At 38.9% G+C, this 22,168-nt stretch overlaps 1 protein-coding gene across 1 annotated transcript in view; it reads right to left on the minus strand.

Moving 5' to 3' along the window:
- Plcb4 (phospholipase C, beta 4) overlaps positions 1–22,168 on the minus strand; it is a 352,340-nt gene that overhangs the window by 90,185 nt on the left and 239,987 nt on the right. The window contains exons 6-8 of the mRNA XM_013011053.1: positions 21,000–21,059; positions 19,611–19,754; positions 7–86 (exon numbers count right to left, since the gene is read on the minus strand). Coding sequence (XP_012866507.1) covers positions 7–86; positions 19,611–19,754; positions 21,000–21,059 — 284 coding nt within the window. The remainder of the gene's footprint in view (positions 1–6; positions 87–19,610; positions 19,755–20,999; positions 21,060–22,168) is intronic.

Raw genomic sequence — 22,168 nt, forward strand, 5'->3', positions numbered from 1 at the left:
ACTTACTGTTTCTTGAGGCATGTCATAGGGCTGACATTATTTGCCCTGAAGTTATGTATGATTGATCTCAGGCCTTCTACCCATTGCTGAAAAAAAAAAAAGAAAGAGAAGAAAACAGTTTCAGTCAGTAGATCTGCTATAGCCAAACATGGTGGATTTTTATCAGACGGTCTGTTATATTCATTTCGTGTAATGAGACCATAAACTCTGTTTTTATCTCCTGCCTGCCACACTGCCATCTACATTTTGGGTGCTCATATTTTGTGCCTTAATAAAAAAATTTTCATTCTTTTTATGAAGATAAATGTGACATCTACAGTGCCATAAAATACTAGGTTTAACATGCTGCCTACTGACTGGCTTGTCAAGCTTTCTTGTTTAAATATAAGTTCTGTTTTCATTTGCTGGAAACCTCAGTTCTTTCTAAGCAATACTATATCATACCTGCTGACTTATTCGCATTTCAGAGGGCAGATAAATGCATATGGGTTGATTGTATTTCTGAATTCTCCTAATCTGGGCTTGTTACATATCTTCCTTATCTGTGTTTTCTAGCAAAGCCTTAAAAAGCAAGAGACCTTTACTGCCAGGCTGCTCAGCGCAAGCTGTGATGTGCTCACATATTTCTGTCTAAGGACTTGGACCTCATTTGTAGTTCATACCATCACTCCATTGATTTACAAGGAAAAGTGAAGGAAGATTGAGGATGGCAGTGCAGGAATTCGGGTCTCTAGAAGGGCATTGTAGTAGTTAAGACATGACCTAAGGTCTGCTCTGTTCTTGGATCCAATAAGTGATGCTGATGAATGTCTGACAAAAGCTATATACCCACGACACCATGCTTTGTACCCCATCCATACCAGAGAACTGTGACCTTTATGTAAACTGAATTCTTACCTTCTTAGACTTATAACCTGATGGATTAGATTTATGGCTCAGTGCTGAGAAACGGAAAATAACAGAGAATAGATAGTAATATGAATATAAACTCTACCTGCACTGTATACATATGACTTTTTGAAGTGAAAGTGAAAAATATGAAATTCAGTGTCTCGGTTACATTTTTATTTCAAGTGCCCAAAAGCCAACATGGTGACCAACATGGGTGATGGTTACATATTGGAAACAAGGAATATTTTTATCATCACGGAAGTTTCTATTGGACAGCACTGTAAATATCACCAGGTTTAGCAATTAAGTGATTTAATTTTTTGGGTTTTTTGTTTTGTTTTGTTTTTGCTAGTATTTGTTGTCTGTGTCTACCTTACAGCTTCATTTTCTTAGCATAGTGTCCTCCAGGCCTGTCCATTATATTTCCAATGACAAGATTGAATTCTTTATAGAAGAGTAATTTAGTTTTGTGTGTTTGTGTGTGTGTGTGTGTGTGTGTGTGTGTGTGTGTGTGTGTTGGCTTGAAAGCAGAGGCTCATACTTTTCCTTGGCTTTTTCACTCAAGGCTGGAGCTCCACCTCTTGAGACACACATCCGCTTCTAGTTTTTTGCTAGTTAATTGGAGAGAAGAATCTCTAAGATCTTTCTGCCTTGGCTGGTTTTGAACCATGATCCTTAGATCTCAGCCTTCTGAGTAGCTAAGATCACAAGTATAGGCCACCAACATGATTTTATTTTTGTAAAGGTCAAAAGTAATGACTGAATCTTAAGACTTCCATAAAATTTCTTTTCCTTATGGTAAAGTACATAATATTAACAACTTCCAACATTTTCAGATGGCATCCTGGTATTATTCAATTTGCTGTACAACCACCCCACCCTTCCATCTCCACAACTAAAACTCTTCACATAGTAAACAGTAATTCCCCATCCTCACCTTTTCTTGGTAACCATCATTCTACCTTCTCTGTCCATGATTTGCACTATTCTAGAAACCTCAAGTAAATGGAACCGTATGGGTTTTGTCCTTTGTGACTGGCTTATTTTACTTGACATAGTGACCTCAAGGTTCATTTTTGTTTTAAGGTGTGTCTAAATTTCTTGCCTTTTAAAGGCTGAGTTACTAATTCCATTTTATGTAAACATCACATTTCCTGTATCCATTCTTCTGTCAAAGGTCACTTGGATAGTTTCCATTCTGCTTACTATATAATGAGTAATACTGCTGTGAACACTGGTATATGTATATTTCTAGTTCTTTTAGATAAATACCAAAAAGTGGAATTGCCAGATCTTATGGTCATCCAAGTTTCACATGTTTGAGCAGCCACTGCATGTTTCTCATGGCCATTGTACCATTTTACATCCCAATCAACAGAAACAAAGGTGGTGATTGTTCCACTCCCTCACTAATACTCACTATTTTAACGTTTTTGATTGAAAACACTCTGATCAGTGTGAATCTAACAGAGTTTTCCATCAGCCCTTTGTGCTCCAGTCCTTCTGATGGAAGATAGAGAGGTAAGTTTCTCTTTGTACCTAGCAAAGGCTGCTTTTTAAGAATTGTAAATAGTAGCCTCAGCAAGAACAATGGTAAAGTCTGGATGCTGAAGAGGGAAGAAGAAAGGAAACAGCAGTGTTAGACAAACATTTCACTTATTCCTCATTGGCTGAATTCTTCTCTGTCCATCTAAATATGGACTATAACTCTCTGGAGATGATCAAATATCCTGTTATTGGCCTATAAAACCACAGGCTGACAGAGTTTCCCAAGACCATACAGGGAAAAAACCAAAAAAACAAATAATTTGGTTGGCATTAACTGAAAAGTGTTCTCTAAATCTGAAGGTCTGTTCCAAAATGTGTTCCAAAACATAGAACCAAGTCCATACTTTCCAAAGAGGAAAATAGTAGAGAATAGAGTAAGAATCCTAATTCAGTTATTTTTAGAAATAAACTTTAGACATGGTGGGCTTTAGACAGGCTTATAAAGCATTCATCTACCTTTTGGAAATGGAATGGTAGTGAAGAACCTTGTTTATTAAAATGGAAAGGTCACTGGGAGTGACCTCTGAGGTTAACACTCCAGTGATGGATCCATGCTTTAGTTAGTAGCAGATGCCACCAGCAACCTCAGAGACCCTAAATGGCCCTGGGTAGGTTAGTAGCTGCTTTTTTTCCCCCCAGCAGTGATAAAAGTAAGGTCAAAGGCCTTACCCAAGAACACAGAGAGCTGTCTCAGAGCAAAGGAACAGTAAGAATTTTAGAGTCAGGCTTACCCCCGAGAAAGAGGGTATGTTCACTCAAAGGCTGTCCACACATCTGCCTCTATAACAGAATATGGTCTCTTCAGAAATCCCCTTTTCTCTGTTATCTTTTAGATCAAGTTCACTTAGCATGATAGAACTAAAGGGCAGTAGGTGAGAGAAGAATGCTTCTTTTTATAAATGAAATACCAGCAGGTGTCAGCAGAGTCTTAAAGTTTCCTTGAAAAGTTTTGTCTGGAGTCAAGTAGATGTGTATTCACCTCTCTGACCATTGGTTTCCAGGTTAACAAAAGAAAGACAAAAGTGACTGAAGATAGGTCTTTTTGAATGTCTAATATAAGCTTGTCTGACAATCATCTACATCACATCCCCAGATGCTAGATTGTTTTGAATGTCTAATATAAGCTTGTATGACAATCATCTACATTACATCCCCAGAAAGGCATCTTGGAGCTCCTTGAATACCTTCATTGGCTAGATTGGCATTTTAGGTGCGTTCCTTCTGGTGGAGATAATCCAGAGTGGCTATCTACAGTCCAGGTACTCAGGAACCCCACCACAAACACACTTGTAGTAAACATCCAAGTGGGTGTAACTATTCTACTTACCCAGCAGGCTATAATTGTTACTATTCTCTCACTCTATTCCTTTTATTTAATTTATTTTAATTTTACTTTCTGTTGACGGGGAATGAACCTAGGGCCTAGTGTGCATTCTAACCATGTGTCCTACCACTGAAGCACACCACTGTTCCTAATCATTTTCAATATTTTCTATACTGACTTAAAGCTTATTTCAGACTTCAGAAATGAGGGGTGAGGGATCCTTTCAGAGATTGTAGGGAACTTGTGTAGGGTCGATGTGGGGAAGGGGAAGAACTATAGAAGCTGCCTCTGATTTTCCACTGGGAAGTTTAGACCTCTCCTACAGGACTCCTGGAATTTATTTTCTCCATGCAAACAGCATCCAGCCTCCAGGCAAATGCCTGGACCTTCCCTTCCTTCCCTATATCCAGTGCTGTCAGAACTGCCAAAGACAAAAAGAATCTTTTTCTCATGAGAAGAATGCAAACAGACATGGATATATAGAATAAATCAACACAGAGGAACTTTAAGGGGATATTTATAGTTTTTCCTTCAAACAACAATAGTAGATTTTTTTTCTTGGTCACACAAGAAATACTTAAATGTTCTTTGCTGAAAAAAAGTAAAGCAAAGACTAACTGTAGCAGAAAGTAAACATCATTTTTAACCTTATTCTTTCCAAGAAGAAAGATCTACTACTGATGCTCTTTGTCATTAGATCATTTGTCTATTTACTCCAAAGATCATTAGTCCCATTATTATATATGTAGTCAGCTTCACTTCATGCAGAATCTTGCTCCTTCATCTCCTTTCTATTGTTTTGTTTGTTTGTTGTTGTTCCAAAGCAATCCTTTCAGTTTGTAGTCATGAAGGCAAATAAGAACAGAGATCCCAGGGCACTCTCAAGTTTGGTATATTGGATGTTTCTCTGTTCCTGGGGAAAATGCCTCCAATTAGGATGCTGCTCCAGGTATAGTAAAAGAAGGAGGAAGAATCAGAAGACTATAAAGAGTGATTTGCTAAGAAAGCAGAACTATCCCTTGAGAGGTGAAGTGGGCGGTTTACAGAGGGACATGATAAGTAAACAGAGACTGTGCACCTTTGGGATGAAGCAGGCAGTTAAAGAAAAGAATGAGCAAAAATGGTAGGGCTTGATGTTTTATTCCAGAGTGTGGTGAGGGTGGCAGTTAACAAAACTGAGAGTCCTTGCCTGGTAGCCCTCCCCAAAAGGCTTAATGGCTATGCAGAGGCTAGGCTGCCCGAGTGTGGGAAGGATTACACCTTCCTATTTGATTCTTTTAGCCCTTCTTCATTTAATCTTGATACAGAGAGAGAGGACCCTATAAGATACAGAATCATTATTAAGCACTCAACCAAGTATAGGCCATCTGGGCGTTTTAGGATGGATTCTGTAGTATGAAGTCTTTTTTTTATTCCTGATCGTGCCTATCTATCTTCTTATGATAAACTAATGGTCTCTAAAGAAATGAGCAAGCCCACCTTGTAATGCATGCTCTGTTTACAAAGAAGTAGTGGAGTTATCTCAACTAAAGCTGCTCAAAAGTTAACTAGGAACTGCAAATTAAAACTATTCTAAAAGCCAAGTGTAGTGATGAACCCCTCCCTGTAATCCCAGCCCTTGGGAGGCTGAGTCAGGAGGAACATGGATTCCAGGCTGGCCTGACCTACATAAGAAACATCATCTCAAAAGAAAAAACAAAGGCCAGGGACCAATAGCAACAAGATCATTTGGGAACTATTAAAGTGCAAATGATTAGGCCAGACCTACAAAATCAATCTTGGTACTTAAGTTTGAACTTAGGGCCTTCTGTTTGCACTCTACCAGATCTCCTCTCTAGCCCTGGTTTTTCTGAAATAAGACCTTGCTTTTTTTTTTGCCTGTACATGTGCCTGGACAGCAATCATCCTATTATCTACTTCCCATTATTGCTGTCATGATAGATGTGTGCCATCATGCTCAGCTTCTTCTGATGAGATGGGACCTTATGGATCTGCCTTTGCCTGCATGGGCCAGAACTACGATCTCCTCAATCTCAGTCTCCTGTGTAGGTAGTATGGCAGGTGCATGCCACTGCCTCCATTTACCGGTTGAGATGAAGTCTTACAAACTTTTGGCTTGCGCTAGCTTTGAACAACAATCCTCTTGATCTCCCCCTCTTGACTAGCTGGTATTACCATCTTGAGCTACCGCGTGTGGCTTTTCAGGGGATTATTTTGCAAATTCACATTTCAGAAGCACTGTTCTAAGCCTAAAACACTTAAGAGGTGGCTCCCAGACCAAGAGCCTTAATGTCTTCTTGGAGCTTATAAGAAATGCAGTCTTGGGACTGAGAATGTGGCTTAGTGGTAGAGTGCTTGTCTAGCATACATGAAGCCCTGAGTTTGATTCCTTAGTACCATATACACAGAAAAAAAAAAGCCAGAAGTAGCACTGTGGCTCAAGTGGTAGAGCCCTAGACTAAAGCACAGAGAGGCTTAGGAACTGTGTCCAACAAAAATAAACAAATAAACAATAACCACAACAAAAAAAACAACTGCAATCTTAGGTCTCATCTCAAAGTCAGCAGACCCAATCTGCATTTTAAGCGGTGACAAGGTGAAGATTTCCTTTGGAAAGCACAGGTGGAGAAAGTGCATCTTCCTCTCCCTACAACCTGAGGCAGGTCTGGATTTGGTTTCTTAGTCTGTTCAGGATGATGTTACAAAATCCCTCCTATAATCTGGGTGGCTAATAAATAAAACAAATTTAGTTCTTCTAGTTCTAGAGACCAGTGTTAGTAAACGAAATGCCTGGTGAACACACATTTTCTGGTTCACACTTTTTGCCTTCTGGCTAACAGTCTCCTCACCTGGTGGCAAGAAGACAAGGGATCTCTCTGGGAGTGTGTTTTATTTTTAGCGAGAGTACCTTTTTTTTTTTTTTTTTGGTCAGTTGTGGGGCTTGAACTCTGGGCCTGGGTGCTGTCCCTCAGCTCTTCAGCTCAAAGAGAAAACTCTACCACTTGAGACACAGCACCATTTCCAGTTTTCTGGTAGTTAATTGGAGATTAGAGTCTCAAGGACTTTCCTGCCTGGGCTGGCTTTGAACTGCGATCCTCAGATCTCAGCCTCCTGAGTAGCTAGGATTACAGGTGTGAGCTACAGGTTTTTAATGAAGTCCCACCCTCATGGCCTCATCTCCTCCCAAAGATTCACCCCTTAATGCCATCACCCTGGGGATGAAGTTCCAACATGAATTTTGAGGACGCAGACACATGCAGACCATAGCAGTTTCGTAAGGGAGCTAATATTCCCTATATGCTTTTCAGTTGGGATGATTGCCTCTTATTTTTGTTTTATCTCATATTCCTGTCCCCTCCCTTTTGTGGTCTGAGCAAATATGTGTTCACTAGGACAGAATGCTGACCTGTACCTAGGAGACACAAGTTCATATATCCTTTTATTTATTTTTTGGTGGAAGTAAGAAAGGGCAAGATGGTGTTGGTTGTCATTTTACCTTCTCTCTGTCTGCAGGAACAGAACAATAATGAGTCAACAGAATTAACAGTGAATAGGGCCATCTGAAATATTTAAAATGTGGGAACTTCATGGTACCGGTAAGCCATAAATTTGACCGATGCAGGGTTTATTTGAATTTACTTGTTTGTTTGTTTAAGCACATAGGGATTAGAAAAAGTCAGGGAACATTTCAATTCACTGTTCTCTGGATGTCTAAACTACTCTGTCAATTAGCTTTAGTTTTATTTTCTCAAATAATACATCAGGAATTTATATAACTAGAAATACAGGTTTGAACTCTGTATCAAAGGCTATAAGGAATTGCATGCATCATCTTGAAGCTAAATTGTCATCTTAGACAAATCCAGTTGATAAACTCCAAGTGGAAGGTGAAATTTATGAATGTATAAGATATAACAAATAGTAAAAAGTACTTATGAGGGCTGGAAAAGTGGCTCAGTGGTAGAGCGCTTGCCTTGCATGCATGAGGCCCTGGGTTCGATTCCTCAGCACCACATAAGCAAAAAGAAAAAAGCTGGAAGTGGCGCGGTGGCTCAAGTGGTAGAGCGCTAGCCTTGAGCTGAAGTGCTGAGGGACAGCGCCCAGGCCCAGAGTTCAGGCCCCATGACCGGACCAAAAAAAAAAAAAAAAGAAAGAAAATTGGAAGTTGTACCTCAAAGTAGTAGAGCAGAAAAGTTCAGGGACAGTGCCCACGCCCTTCAGTTCAAGCCCCATAACTGATAAAGAGAAAAGAAAAGAAAAAGAAATCACAAATGCTTTTGAGAAGTCAATAATAATTTGCTTTTTTTAAAAAATTCTCCAGGTTCCAGTGGCTTTTGCCTGTAATCCTACCTACTCAGGAGGCTAAGATCTGAGGATTGCAGTTCAAAGGCAGCCAGGATAGGAAAGTCCGCAAGACTCTTATCTCCAGTAAACTATTCAGGAAAGGCTAGAAGTGGCACTGTGGCTCAAGTGGTAAAGCAGTGGGGGACAGTGTCCAGGCCCCGAGTTCAAGCCACAGGACCAGAAAAAAAAAAACTTCAAAAGAGAAGTGAGAGGAGGAAAAGAGATCAACAGGAGACTTTTTGTTAACATAATCTGAATGTCTCCCAGGTAATACACATTGGTTGTCTGCATTTCTCTGTCCTCAGAGTGAAGCAAAGTTAAAGGAGAAAAGTACTACCTGCCATTTATGCTTAAGTCACTTTTGGACTGTGGTGAAAGAAACTGCCAGCTGTAAGTACAGGTGGCTGTGTTTGACAGATAGAACTAGAGAGGCTTGGATAATATTTATGTATTCCTAGTCACAATTAGTTCAGTCACTCACAGAAAGTCAAAACAGACTGTCAGGCTGGCTGGTTATCTTGACAACACTGGGTAGATAGGTCAAAAAGGACTTCTACACAGTCACTGGGGAAGAGAGGACCTTGTGCTGTTTTCAGTAATGAGTCAGAGACAGAAGTGTCAAATTCTCATCCCGAATGGAATGGTAATTCTGCTCTGCAACATTCTTGAGGGACAATTCTTGCATTGATTAAACCTGATGCTATAGATACCCTGTAACCATGTGATGCCATATCTAAAAACATCTTGTCCTCTATAAGCACATCTGCTTCCAAAAACAGATTGTCAGGTATACAGCACTGATGAGGAAGAAAATATATACACACTCGATATATATTAATGCCTTATATTTGTTTTTACTTATATTTGTTTTTCCATAAACAACACACAGTATTTTTCTAGTGCCTGTGTTGTTTATGTAAAGGCTGTATGCAAGTAAAGTTCAAACTACAACGGTTTCCCTACAAACACCAGCAATTACTTTAAAAGAATATAAGATAGTTTACTTTATGTAACACTTATTTGTCATCTAGATGGAACCCTTCAAAATCTTAAAAATTTGAGAAAACCAAAAGCACCTATCTTTCTATGCCATTGAGAAAACACTATCTATTTTTTGTAGTTTATTTTTTGTCTCAACTCTGGTCAACTCCGTAAAAATCACTTTAAGAATATGATTAAGAGGCTGGTGAATTCATAGGTATGCATGACTTTTGTATGTACAATATCCAAGGTCACATTTTTCCTAAAACACAGTAATGGATAATGTTGGAAAATTAAGTCCCACCAAAGTAAATGGTATTTAACTTGCAGAGAACATTATCAGCTGAGTCTCTGTGGCACATATAATCAGTACAGAAGCCTTTGCCTAACACTTGCCCAAGCAGGGGAGCTCTATTTAATTCAAACATATCCAGACTATAGATGGTCTTACAAATTAAACAGGACTTTCCATATAAGAAGTATTATAGGATCTACCTATCATTTAAAGAAGGTTTTCCCCATACCATCTACATCAAGTGAAGGATGTGTGGGGTGGGTGGCAGCAGCAGGGAAACTGGGATGATAAGGAAAATATTCTTGCTAAAGATTAGTAAGCTCGAAGATGACATTATTGTTTTCATCCTTCTGGAAAGAGGTCTTGCTGATTAATCTATGACATCATTGGCTGATTTCTTCTGTACAGCCATAGTTCTGAAAGATTTTAATTGATATTCCTTTCATAGAAGGAAAACAAGCTGTGGAAATCATTGAATAGCTGATCTTTGCTGAGGTACTCATGAGAATGATCGTATTCTCAATGTCTTACAAAAAAGAAGCAGGTCTAGATGAGGCTTTCACTGGCTTAGTTGACCAGACGAGCTCCTTTATATGTAGATGTTTATATAAGGAATCTGTTGCAGAAGACCAATTTGAGATGTGCCACAGATAACTACAATAAAACTTTACCAAAGCAGTGCATTAAATAATGCTGTATGCAGACCTCCAATTGCTCACACCTATAATCCTACCTACTCAGGAGTCTGAGATCTGAGGATTGTGGTTCAAAGGCAATCCTAGGCAGGAAAGTCTGTGAGACATTTATCTCCTATTAACTACTCAAAAAAGACAAGAAGGAGGAAAGAAGGAATGAAGGGAAGAAGGGAGGAAAGGAGGAAGGGAGGAAGGAAGGCAGGCAGGCAAGGCAGAGTAGAGCTGTGTGGCTCAAGTGGGTAGAGTGGTAGCCTTGAGCCAAAAAGCTCAGGGACAGAGCACAGGTTCCAAGTTCAAGTCCCAGGACTCTAATAGGCAGAAGGGGCTGGTCCCATCTCAGTCTTGATACAGGTGAGAAAAAATGAGCCAACTTATGAACTACATTACAGAGCTACTTATGAACTACATTACAGAGCTGGAGTATCTGGAGTGAAGGGCCATTGCCATGGTTTAAAACATTAAACATTTACTGGCTATATGACGCTAGGCAAGTTCTCAGCCTCATTTTACCTAAATTAGTATAGAGGAAGAAACCTTAAACCTTCCTCTGTAAAATGGGAATAATTCTCATCCCATTGAGCTGTGTGAAATGAAACAATATATGCAAACACTGAAAGAACTCTTGCTGCTATGACTTTTATTACAGATTGGGTATCCCTTATTTGAAATACACGGGACCAGAACATGTTTATGATTTCTTCAGATTTGGGAATATTTGTAGATACATAGGGCAAGTCTAAACACAAAATTAATTTGTGATTTAAACATACTTTATCTGACTAGCCCGAAGTTAATTTCTTGTTTTTTATGTTTTATTTTGATATCATGAAGAAGTTGTCATAAGGGGGTTTCAAATCAATGTCTCAAAGTCAATTGTAACGTGCCTGTGGTTTGACTGCATCCCTTCATCTGAGGACAGCTGTGGGATTTCCCACTTCTTAGCTTTATGGGTATACTAAGAGTATTGTTTATTTTGGAGCCTTTCAGATTAGAATGTTGGGATTAAGGATGCTGTACTTGAATTGTTAGGATAGGGATCAGCCAATTTTCGGTAAAGCGCCAAAAAATGTGTTCAGCTTGGGGACCACATATGGTTCCCTGTTACACATTGTGTTTATGTTTGTTTGCTTTGTTTAACAACTTCAAAAATGTCAACATAGTTCTTCACTCAATGGCTAGCCAAAGGGCTGCATTTGCAAAGTTTACATAGAACTCAGAGGCAAAGGGTCTTTTCCTCACGCATTCTTTTCTCTGTGTCAGTACTGGGGCTTGAACTCAGGGCCTCTCATTCCTGCTTGGCTTCTTCATGCATGTCTGAGTTATACTACTTGAGCCACACTTCCACTTCCAGCCTTTTGCTGGTTAACTGGAGACAAGAGTTTTATGGGTTTTTCTGCAGGGTTTGCCTTTGAACTGCAATCCTCAGAGTTCAGCTTCCTTAGTAACTAGGATTACAGGCACTAGCCACCAGCACCCAGCTACCCTCATGCATTCTACTTTTGAATTATTAAGGATTAGAAAGCGTACAAATATACATAGTCCCATGTTACACCTGTTATACTCCCACTGACAATTTTTACTACCAGTAAAAACTGGAGCTATGTACAAGACGGAGAAGCAAACTCAAGCTAGTGACAATTTTCTCCCTAGAATCCAAAGGTGAAATCCAAACACTGCTTCCTGATTCTTTTTTTTGGGGGGGGGTCCAGTCGTGGGGCCTGAACTCTGGGCCTGGGCGCTGTCCCTCAGCTCTTCAGCTCAAGGTTAGCACTCTACCACTTGAGCCACAGCGCCACTTCTGGCTTTTTTCTTTGTGCTTATGTGGTGCTGAGGAATCGAACCCAGGGCCTCAGGCATGCAAGGCAAGCGCTCTACCACTGAGCCACCTTCCCAGCCCCCTGCTTCCTGATTCTGATGTAATTAGAGGTACTCATTCTGCATTTCCTTGGTGGAGTCATTTGATAACACCTACAATTAGGGAAAACTAAAGGCTCCAGGCTAGGTCTCCAGTCTCTTCTTGAACTGGAAAGTTCACAAACACAACAGAGTTCTCAGCAGTGAAAATCATGTACCCCATGAAGGTTGTAGCATTCTAAACAGACTGTGCCCAAGAGGCAGAAGGTTTCCAAAGATAAAAGATTTAATGGATTTACAATGTCATTAAAGCCTATGACATTGTTTTAAAGACTAAGAAAATGAACACGATAAAAATTTTAAGTGATCAAATGCAGCATATTAAATTCTATCAACAGCATGAGACCAATTGGATAGAATAAAAATGTGTGTGTGCATTCAAGGGGAAAAGACACATTAAGGTGGTCACCAGAGGATGTACAGGGGATGGGGTAGAGATTCTTTTTGGGATGATAGAACTGTTTTAGAACTACATAGAGGGATGCACTACATGGGGATAAATAGTTCTTTTTCAGTGGCTAATTTCATGTTACATGGATTTTAATATAATTAGGAAAAGAATCATAAGAGCTGCAGGAATGTACTCGAAGGGACTGCCATTTGATTCCTTTTATTCTTCACACATGGCATGCACCCAGGAAGCAGCAGTTTCCTTGTGCTGTTCATGCAAATGGTTAAAATGACTTTCCCACTACACGCAGTGTAGCTCTGGATGGACCATCGAGGAGCCAACTCCAAGTTCAAGCCTCCGTTCTCCCTTTGCTACTCTCATGGCACCATGGAAAGAAACCTGACCAGTGCCTGTGACTGATTTCCTCCGAATCTACAGAGAGACCTCTGCTAGTGTCAAGATACTTTAACTGTATGTGCATGCATTCTGATTAGGAGCCTTAATTTTAAGTCGAGTGCTAACAAAAATGATAGGTAAGGGATTTCAATGGCGAACAAAGAAACGTATTTTTGGAATGTCAAAGGGCTCAAGAAGCAGAACACGAGGATGGTGACGTCAGTGCTGGCTGCACTGACAAGCCTGAATGTCGTGTGATCTTGTTCACATTGTATGACCTGCAGCGTGTCCCCAGGATAAAGAGACTCCTAGGAGATTTATGGTCCCTTCCCCTCTCCACCCTAAACTAAGCAGGTTTGTAATATCTGATTAACCCTATCAGCATACTCTCAGTTAATCAGACTTAAATTTGGTCTTGACTTTTCATACTGTTTTAACGCCTGTTCTGATACGTTCTGAATTCGAACTCAAATAAATTGGTACTTAGTTATGATCAGTAAGGCTCTGTAGTAGCAACTCCACTTCAAGCTTTCTCTTAGAACACAGGCAGTATCTGGGCCAAGTTGTTGCCTGATAGTCACCTTGAAAATAGGCTGATTGACAGCTATCGTGACAAGTGGGTGCCCATATGCAAATGACTGAACTGATGTTTGGAAATAGCATTTTAATATGAGGTGCTTTGAAAAACAAATTCTAGAGTGGCAGAAACTGGATCATTTAACATACTGTTTTGGTTGTTCTTTCATGGCATAGATGGCAAGGGTAGGAGAGATGGCTTTCTAGATGTACCTGTGGCTGTATTCAGTTGAATAAAAATTTTTCTGGGTTTAAAATTGGTGAATTTTTTTGTATGTTTGTATCCTATGCTAGTGGATCTCATACACTTGACTTATCATCAGATTCTATTGGGAGGCCTGTTAAAACGCAATTCTAAGTCAGGCACAAATGGCTCATGCCTGTCATCCTAGCTCATCAGGAAGCTGAGCTTTGAGGATCAAGATTCAAAGACATCCACAACAGGTAAGGCCATGAGATTCTTATCTCCAATAAACCATCCAAAAGCCAGATGTAGAGCTATGGTGTGCCAGCCTTGAGCCAAAGGCTAAGGTAGAGCACCTTGGCCCAGAGTTCAAGACCTATACCAGGGCACATATACACACATCTAGGTTTGGGCTAGGGATGTGGGTCAAGTGGCAGAGTGCTTGATTATCAAGTGCAGGGTCCTGAGTTCAGTCCCCACTACTGCCAAAAAAGGTTGCTAGTCTTCCTGAGTTTAAGCTGAGGTCAGGCTGGACAATTCTTATTTCTAAGAAGCCCCACAGAGTTGGAGTAGCTTTGTGTTTGCCCATCAGTGTAGGAGCTAACTGGAAGGCTGGGAGACCTGTGGGATGTTAGCTAAGCCAATAGGAGGAATTTAGTAGAGAACTTGATTTTGTTTTCCCAATAAAACAAAGAATAAATCCCTCTCCAGGAACTATTGTAAGCAATCCTTACACTCAACATAATTCAAGTGCAAACAAGGTGATTTTAGCATTCACCTCAATTTGCTAAAATAGTATTTTATCACCTGTAATAAATTACCTGACCTTTTTTTGGTACACAAAAAAGAACATGTGCTATTTTTATAATCTAATTTCTATAGTAGTTATTCATGTACTTATTTGGTGACTTAGTCACAAAGCCTAATTTGCGAAGTTTGCCAAATATTTACAACCTACATAAAGTCTAACAAGCAGTCTGGAAATCATCTAAACTCAATCTCAATCTTTGCATTTTTGAACCTCATAATAACAGCTTATTTTTTGTAATCAAAAGGAAATTCAACTTGGGATGAAATAACAGATTTATTTGTGGAAATTTTAAATAAGGACTGCCTTTCAATCTCGGGTATAGTACAGTGATTCTGATTTGGGTTTGCTGTGCAGCGCCAGCTGTAACTTGATGAAAGACATCTGAACTCCCTTTTAAGTTACTACAGAGGGAAATTTGCCCAAGCCAGTTGCTTTTGGAGAGAGAGAGAGAGAGAGAGAGAGAGAAAGAGAGAGAGAGAGAGACAGAGGGAAGGAGGAAAGGGAGGGAGGGAGGGAGAGAGAGAGAAAGAGAAATCAAAATTTAGTTATTTTCTAACTAAATAAGTTGTTATATTTGCTTAGTTTCTGGTTAAAAAGTATTGAGCAAAGAGAAGAGAATGAGTGGAGTAGGAGGAGAGGAGCTTTATTATAGATTAGGAAATAGATGAGGAAATAATTTTGCCACTTATTTTCTCAAGTTGTTTTAGGTTACAGGACATACAGTATGCACCTATATTACCCAAAGGCACATTGGGTTTGAGTAAAAGTGTCAGCAATTTGTTAGCAATTCTTTTAATAGAGGGGGTTTTCAGGAGAGGAAATGGAAGCTAAATTTTCAAACTGGAATGACAGGAAGGATTTAGGTAAGCAGGATATAATGATCTAAACTGGAAAGACACCAAGACACTGGGGTCAAAACCTCCAGTCTAGTCATGGATTCTTAGCTGTAGCAGACCCATTATATCCTGTAAAATGACTCTAAAAATAACACCCTGGATACCAGATCTTTTTTTCTTCCTTTTAGACTATCATCAAATCACATTTTTTTCACTATTCATGTCCAACGATCATTCTCCTAGTCTGTCCCTAGCTAATCTGTGTGAAATCAAGTTATACAGCACTGGGATGATACAATTGTGACAACCTTCCCTATTTAACTATCGACAATTTCACTTTCCACAGCATCAATTGCCCATGATCTGAAAATAAGGACTAGAAAGGTCTACGAATGAGCAAAGTTTTAAGTTGTATTCCATTCTGAGTAGCATGATAAAAATCTCATGCTGTCCCATTTCATCACGCAGGGCAATATGAACCACCCCTTTGCTCAGCAATATCCTCTTTGGGTATGCCACCTTCTTGGTTAGTTCTGTAGTCACTTAGCAGCCATCTCTATTACCACGTTAACTGTTACAATGCTGGTGTTCATGTAAACCTTATTTTAATTAACAATGGCTCCCAGGCACAAAAGAAGTGCAATTTTACTGCACTCTACTTAGTTGCTTATTTTATTATTAAGTGTCCTTGTCTTAGTGCCCCTATTTAACAAATTGAACTTTAACTGAGGTATGCACAAGTAGAAAAAATAAGCTGCACAGGTTTTGATACCATCCATGTTTTCTAATATCCATGAAGAGTCTTGAAACCTATGTCCCATGAAAAAGCAAGGGATTACTACTACACATCTTTACACCTAGGTTAGGATTTAGTGATTTGGGCAACATAACTATTTCCAGTGAACAGGTCTTTTTTATTAAGTGCTGGGCACTGACTGTAGGCAGGTGCTCTACCATGTGACCCAAGCTCGTAACCCTTTCATAGAGTGTCCTGGCTGTTTGGGAGTCGGTAGTGGGCACTTTGTCTACGTAAGTAGTGGTGAATGCTATAAAGAATAAAGCAGAATATGGAATTATGAAATGCTGAAGGGTGGCAAGATAGGGAGCTTCTGCTAAGGTGATTATTCCAGCAGGAACAAGGGAGATGAAGACAAAAGCTCTGCCTGGAATCTGCACAAAAAATAGGAAATATAACTTCTCGGTGACCTGAATTTAAGAATTTTTGCCTTATTTTGGACTTAGCAATTCTGTCTGTGTGAATTTCATATAAATCTCCTGACTTTGATGTCTTGTGTGTTCTGCTAGGGGCAACAATAAGAGGAAAGGATGAGGAATAAAATGATGATGAAGGAATTTTGTCAGGGCAGGAGTAGTAAATATCATGATGTGGATCAGTTATTTTAAACTTTGAAATCAGGAAATAGGCAGGATCATTCATATATGTTATATTTAATTTAAAAATTAATGGAAGTTTATACAATTTCATTAGTATAGAAAAATATGGTGCTAAATGTCATCTCCAAGTGTCCATTAATCAAATTGACATAGTCTAATAATGATAGATTGTGTAGACAACTGAATTTGTATTTATATAGTATATCATTAGTGCAATGTAAATTTTTAGGTAATGGTTATGGGTAGCTAACATACATCTTTTCTTCTTTTTCTTTTTCTTTTTTCTTTTCTTTTTTTTTTTGGTTGTGGGGCTTAAACTCTGGGCTTGGGTGCTAGACTTCAGCTCTTCAGCTCAAGGCGAGTGCTCTACTGCTTGAGCCACAGTGCCACATCTGGTTTTCTAGTGGTTTTTATTGAAGATAAGAGTCTCATGGACTTTTCCTGCACGGGCTGGCTTTGAACCATGATCCTCAGATCTCAGCCTCCTGAGTAGCTAGGATTACAGGCTCGTGAGCCACCGGCGTCCAGCTCATACTTATTTTCTTTAAGAAGACCAGGCTTTAAAAAGTATGGAGTTGGAGCTGGTGGCTCATGCTGAGATCTGAGGATTGAGGTTCAAAGCTAGCCTGGGCATGAAAGTCCATGAGACTCTTCTCTCCAATAAACCACTCAGAAAACTGGAAGTGGTGCTATGGCTCAAGTGGTAGAGCGCTAGCCTTGAGCTGAAGAGCTGAGGGACAGCGCCCAGGCCCAGAGTTCCAGAGTTCAAGCCCCATGATTGACAAAAAAAAAAAAAAGTATAGAGTTGGAATTGAAAATTTAATACTGACATAATTTTTATTTGTCCGGCTAGCTGCACTTATATTTTAATAAAAATGCTTCTAGGTTTTGGAGAAAAAATCTTTGAATCTTCTTTAGGTATACAAACCCTTTCTCCTCTCACATATATATACATGTTACCTACTTGTGAATGTATGCTCCAATCATGGTTCTTTTTTTGTGTGGGGAGGAGGGGGGTTGGTTGTGGGGCTTGAACTCTGGGCCTGGGCTTCTGTCCCTGAGCTCTCCAGCTCAAGGCTAATGATCTGCTACTTGAGCCACAGCACCATTTCCAGTTTTCTGGTGGTTAATTGGAGGTAAGAGTCTCATGGACTTTTCCTGCCAGGCTATCAGCCTCCTGAGTAGCTAGGATTACAGGCATGAGCTACTGGTGCCTGGCTTCAATCATGGTTCTTAAACACAAGAATGACTAAGACTGACAACAATGAAATGATGAAAAGTAATAATGTATATGATTTTCTGATCAAGCAGATGTACTAAACCAGAAAGCTTTTTATTTTTTTAAATTGCTTCAGTGCTGGGACTTGAACTCACATCCTTATCCTTATAAACCCCAGATTAAGTCAATGCTACTGGAAGGAGGAATAAATACTGGAAATGATGGTAGCAAGATCTCTGATAGTCTAATAGTTAGCAAAACTCAATTCGGTGCAAGTGATATTTGAATTTATGTTAATTAATGTTTCCTAAATGGTGTTACCTTGGTATTTCCTCCTAGTCCCAAAATTTGTTATTTCTAAGGACATTGTTCTCATTCATCCAGCACTGAGCTTCTACTTGTAAGATGAATGAGAAAGTAAAACACGTTCTCAGGCCCCCCACCCCCAAATTCACTTCTCTATAATGGAGGGTACAGGCTCATTCCACTTTACACATATGATTGAAAGATAATGGATGCTCCATTCAAAGGTAAAGTTACCCTGTAAACAAATAATCTACAAAGAAAAATTAAAGTCTGAACCTTTTAAACTTCTTTGGCCAAAATCCCCTTGAGACTAGCTTGCTAAATCAATGGTATGTGGGTAATAGATCATCCAATACTTAGCAAGTTATTTTGGGAGTTTGGATTTGTAGCCATCTAGAGATGTACTACTCAGTATGGTAGCCCTCAGTCATACACAGATACCAGGCACTTTTCATGGCTTATCTAATTTGAAAGTATATACCAGATGTCAACACAAAATGTAAACTTTGCACTAAAAAGTCTTATATTGACAGCTTGTTAAAAGGATAATATTCCAAATATATCGTGTTAAATAAAATGTTTTACGAAATATCATCTGTGTCACTCTTTAGTGCTAAGAATACAACACCAAGGGCCTTGAACATGGTAGGTACACACTCTATTACTGAGCCACACACCACAGTATTTTACCTTTACTTCTTTCTTCCTTTATTTTTTTCTCTTTTCCCTTCCCCTTCCCTTCCCTTCCTTTCTTTCCTACAGATTGAACCTGAAACCTTGGACACACTACAAATGTACTCTGTGATTAAAAATGTTACAAACTGAATCATAGTTTTTTTTTTTCCTTTTTAAATGTGGCTCTAAGAAAACTTTAAATTATACTTATGAATCATATTATATTTGTACTGGCAGTGTTGACTGAACCACTTGTATCCAACTGTGGTTCTTAGACCAGCAGCATCTTACCATTTGAGACTTGTCAGAAAAGGAGACTCATGTCCCCACCCCAGATCTCATGAATCTATATTTATAACAAAATCCAGGGGAATCCTGTGCACATTGAAGTTTGAGAGGTCCCAGGCTGGCATTCTCTACAACTCATTTTAGTAGATTTTTGTGTTGTTGACCTAGAGCAGTGACATAGTAAAAGGATTATGTACTAAATTTTCTATACAAATGTAATGGCTGAACACTTGAATTTTTTTTTTTTTTGGGTCCGGTAGTGGGCCTGAACTCTGGGCTAGGCGCTGTCCCTCAGCTCTTCAGCTCAAGGCTAGCGCTCTACCACCTCAGCCACAGCGCCACTTCCGGCTTTTTTCTTTTTGCTTATGTGGTGCTGGGGAATCGAACCCAGGGCTTCAAACATGCAAGGCAAGCACTCTACCACTGAGCCACCTTCCCAGCCCCTAAAAATATTTTTAAAAATTATTTTAAGCATAAAATTATACAAACACATACACATATAAGGGGGGAATAAGAAGGCTGCTTTGATGCTAGATGCTACCTTAGTTATTTCTGGATTTTCAGCCACCATGTAGGTGAAACTAATGTTCACCAGATCTGTACCACTGCAGACACACACTATCCGCCCTTCCAGATCATTTTCGGATTTTCCAACAGCTTCAAGCGCAGCCAGGATTTTGGGATCCTGTATAGAGTCACAAAAAATAGAAAAAAAGAAAGAGAAGAGATCACAGAGCATGAAGGAAACCATGGTAAATAGAAAACACATTGATGTAAAAATATACATGGTACAATGGTTTATTTTTATTTTCCTTATGAAAAATGCCCAGTTATTTAAAAAATCTCTTAAGACATATAGTATGGTTTTCTTGGTCACATATACCAGGTCAAATATAGACTTTTTCAGGTATCATTATTGGAGGCCCTAGAGTTTGCCAGTGGGATAGGAAAGCATATGATTAGAAAATTCCATGTCCACAAAGATCCAGAGCCTTTCCCCACAGGCAGGCTAATCCCAGAGAGTTCTAGTGAATAAACATGGCGTTACCATCACCAGTTACCACAGTATAGTCTCAAAATGAGATGAAGTCTTCTAAGCAGCCTGGATCAAAAGAGAGAGCGTTTCTCCAAGTCATGGCATCCTCAGTTGGAATGAAAGCAGTGAAAGACTGCCAAAATTCATAAATAAAACAGTGTCTTTGTTCTCCAAAAGGCCTCAGAAAACATGCCAACATATAGTTACATAGAAAATTTAACTAACATAAAAGAAGCAGCTTTGAAAAAAATAAAAACAAACTAAGGAGTGTAATTTTGTTTTGAACAGCTAAAAACCTGCAGGGCTATTACACAAAATGAAATAAATACTGCACTTGAATGTTCTATAAAGAAACGTCCTTTAAATTCCTAACACCACTATGAAAATAGCTTCTTATTCAAACCAATCAATCACCGTGAAGAACAATGATTGTCTCTGCTTGCTTTTCTTTATTCTTTCAGTGCAAACTGAACTTTCTAGGCACACAAGTACACAGAGATATGTGGCCACCTCAGCTACTTAAATTTCCTTATAAACCACAGATGAAATGAGTCATTGCCAAAAATGTGGGGTAAAGAAGCTTGTAAAATCAACTTCTAGGTTAAGGGAACTTTTTTGTTTGTTTGTTTTTGAAGCTGATGCAAAGGCTATCCTTTCCAAGGGTTAAAAACATTTCTAATACAACCAAAAATAATGTAATCTATCACTCAAAATTTAAGAAAATCAAAAGGTAAAAAAGTGTCTGTTTTCTCACAAAGATAAGAAGATGTCTAAACTGTATCAATTCTTAATTCCCAGCTGATGACTGTGAGGAAGAGTTAAGTAGCCTCCTAGAGAATATTTCCAGCCTGTGTACATCTATTTAGATGACGAACAAACACCAATTGCAGGTACCTTTGGTACAGCTCCCAGCCGAATGCTGTTGATGAGGGAACATTCCAACACTTGTCCTTCCTGAAGACAAAGAGGATAACCAATCTATGAGCTTAAATTCTGACACTGATTGCTCGAAGAATGTAATAAGCACCTATGTTGCTCTTTTTTTTGTTGTTTTGAAATGAAGTCCCACTAAGTAACTCAGGATGGTTACCAAACTGTTTACAAACAGAAGCTTCCTGCCCCAGCCTCTCAAATGCTGAGATTACATGTATGTAATTAGTAATTAGCAAACTTATGATGATGTTAATTGAAGTAGAAGAGGGAGTAAACATTCAAATAACAATAATAATTATTTCCAGTGATCAGAAATAACCCAGATTACAATTTTTTTATTTCAAATATATGAGGTTAACATTCAATAATTATTTATAAAAATATTTATAGTCTTATAATACAATATCTCTAAGCATGTTTGAATGTCATGAAATATGTATGTACTTATACAATATTAAGTGAGAATGATGCAAATTTTATATAGCTGAAATTATACTTTTCTTAAATCCAATTAATATTTTTATTTGTGTATTCTGTGTCATGTATCAGATTAAGTCCCAAAATGTGAGGATGGTCACCCTTTCCAGGCATCTTTTAGAATTTAGTTGCAAGTAAATTTTTCTGGGAAATATTTCTAACTCCCAAGATTAAATCAGACCAGCCTACTACAGGCTGTATGTTTCCTTCATAATACTCAATGAATTATAACTTTTAAAAAATATGCCTTGCTTTGCATCTACAGTAGGACCTATAGGAATTAGGACAGTCTTCTTGAGCCTTACTGTATCCTGATCCCATGTTTCAAAACCCTTGAATAAATAAGTGGAACTTCCATGCCCTCCGGAGGACCCTGGTTCTCTTGTCAAGAAATGAAAAAATTATATGAAGTGAAGTAAGCCAAGCCCAAAGAAACATAGGTCCCATGCTTTCACTTATTTGCAATAACTAGTATATGCCTGAGACAAGCAGAAATGGTCAGATAAGTTGATGTTAGGTGAAATGAACTCTAAGATAAGGACTCAATTTTTTTTTCTTTCTTGTGATTGTTTCTAACATATTTATAAGTTGATTTTTTTGTTGCTTTGTATGTCCCTCCCCCACGGTATAACCCCTGCTTTCACTGTATTTGA

This window comes from Dipodomys ordii, unplaced genomic scaffold (assembly GCF_000151885.1).
Source record: "Dipodomys ordii isolate 6190 unplaced genomic scaffold, Dord_2.0 Scaffold13, whole genome shotgun sequence".
Lineage (NCBI taxonomy): Eukaryota > Metazoa > Chordata > Mammalia > Rodentia > Heteromyidae > Dipodomys > Dipodomys ordii.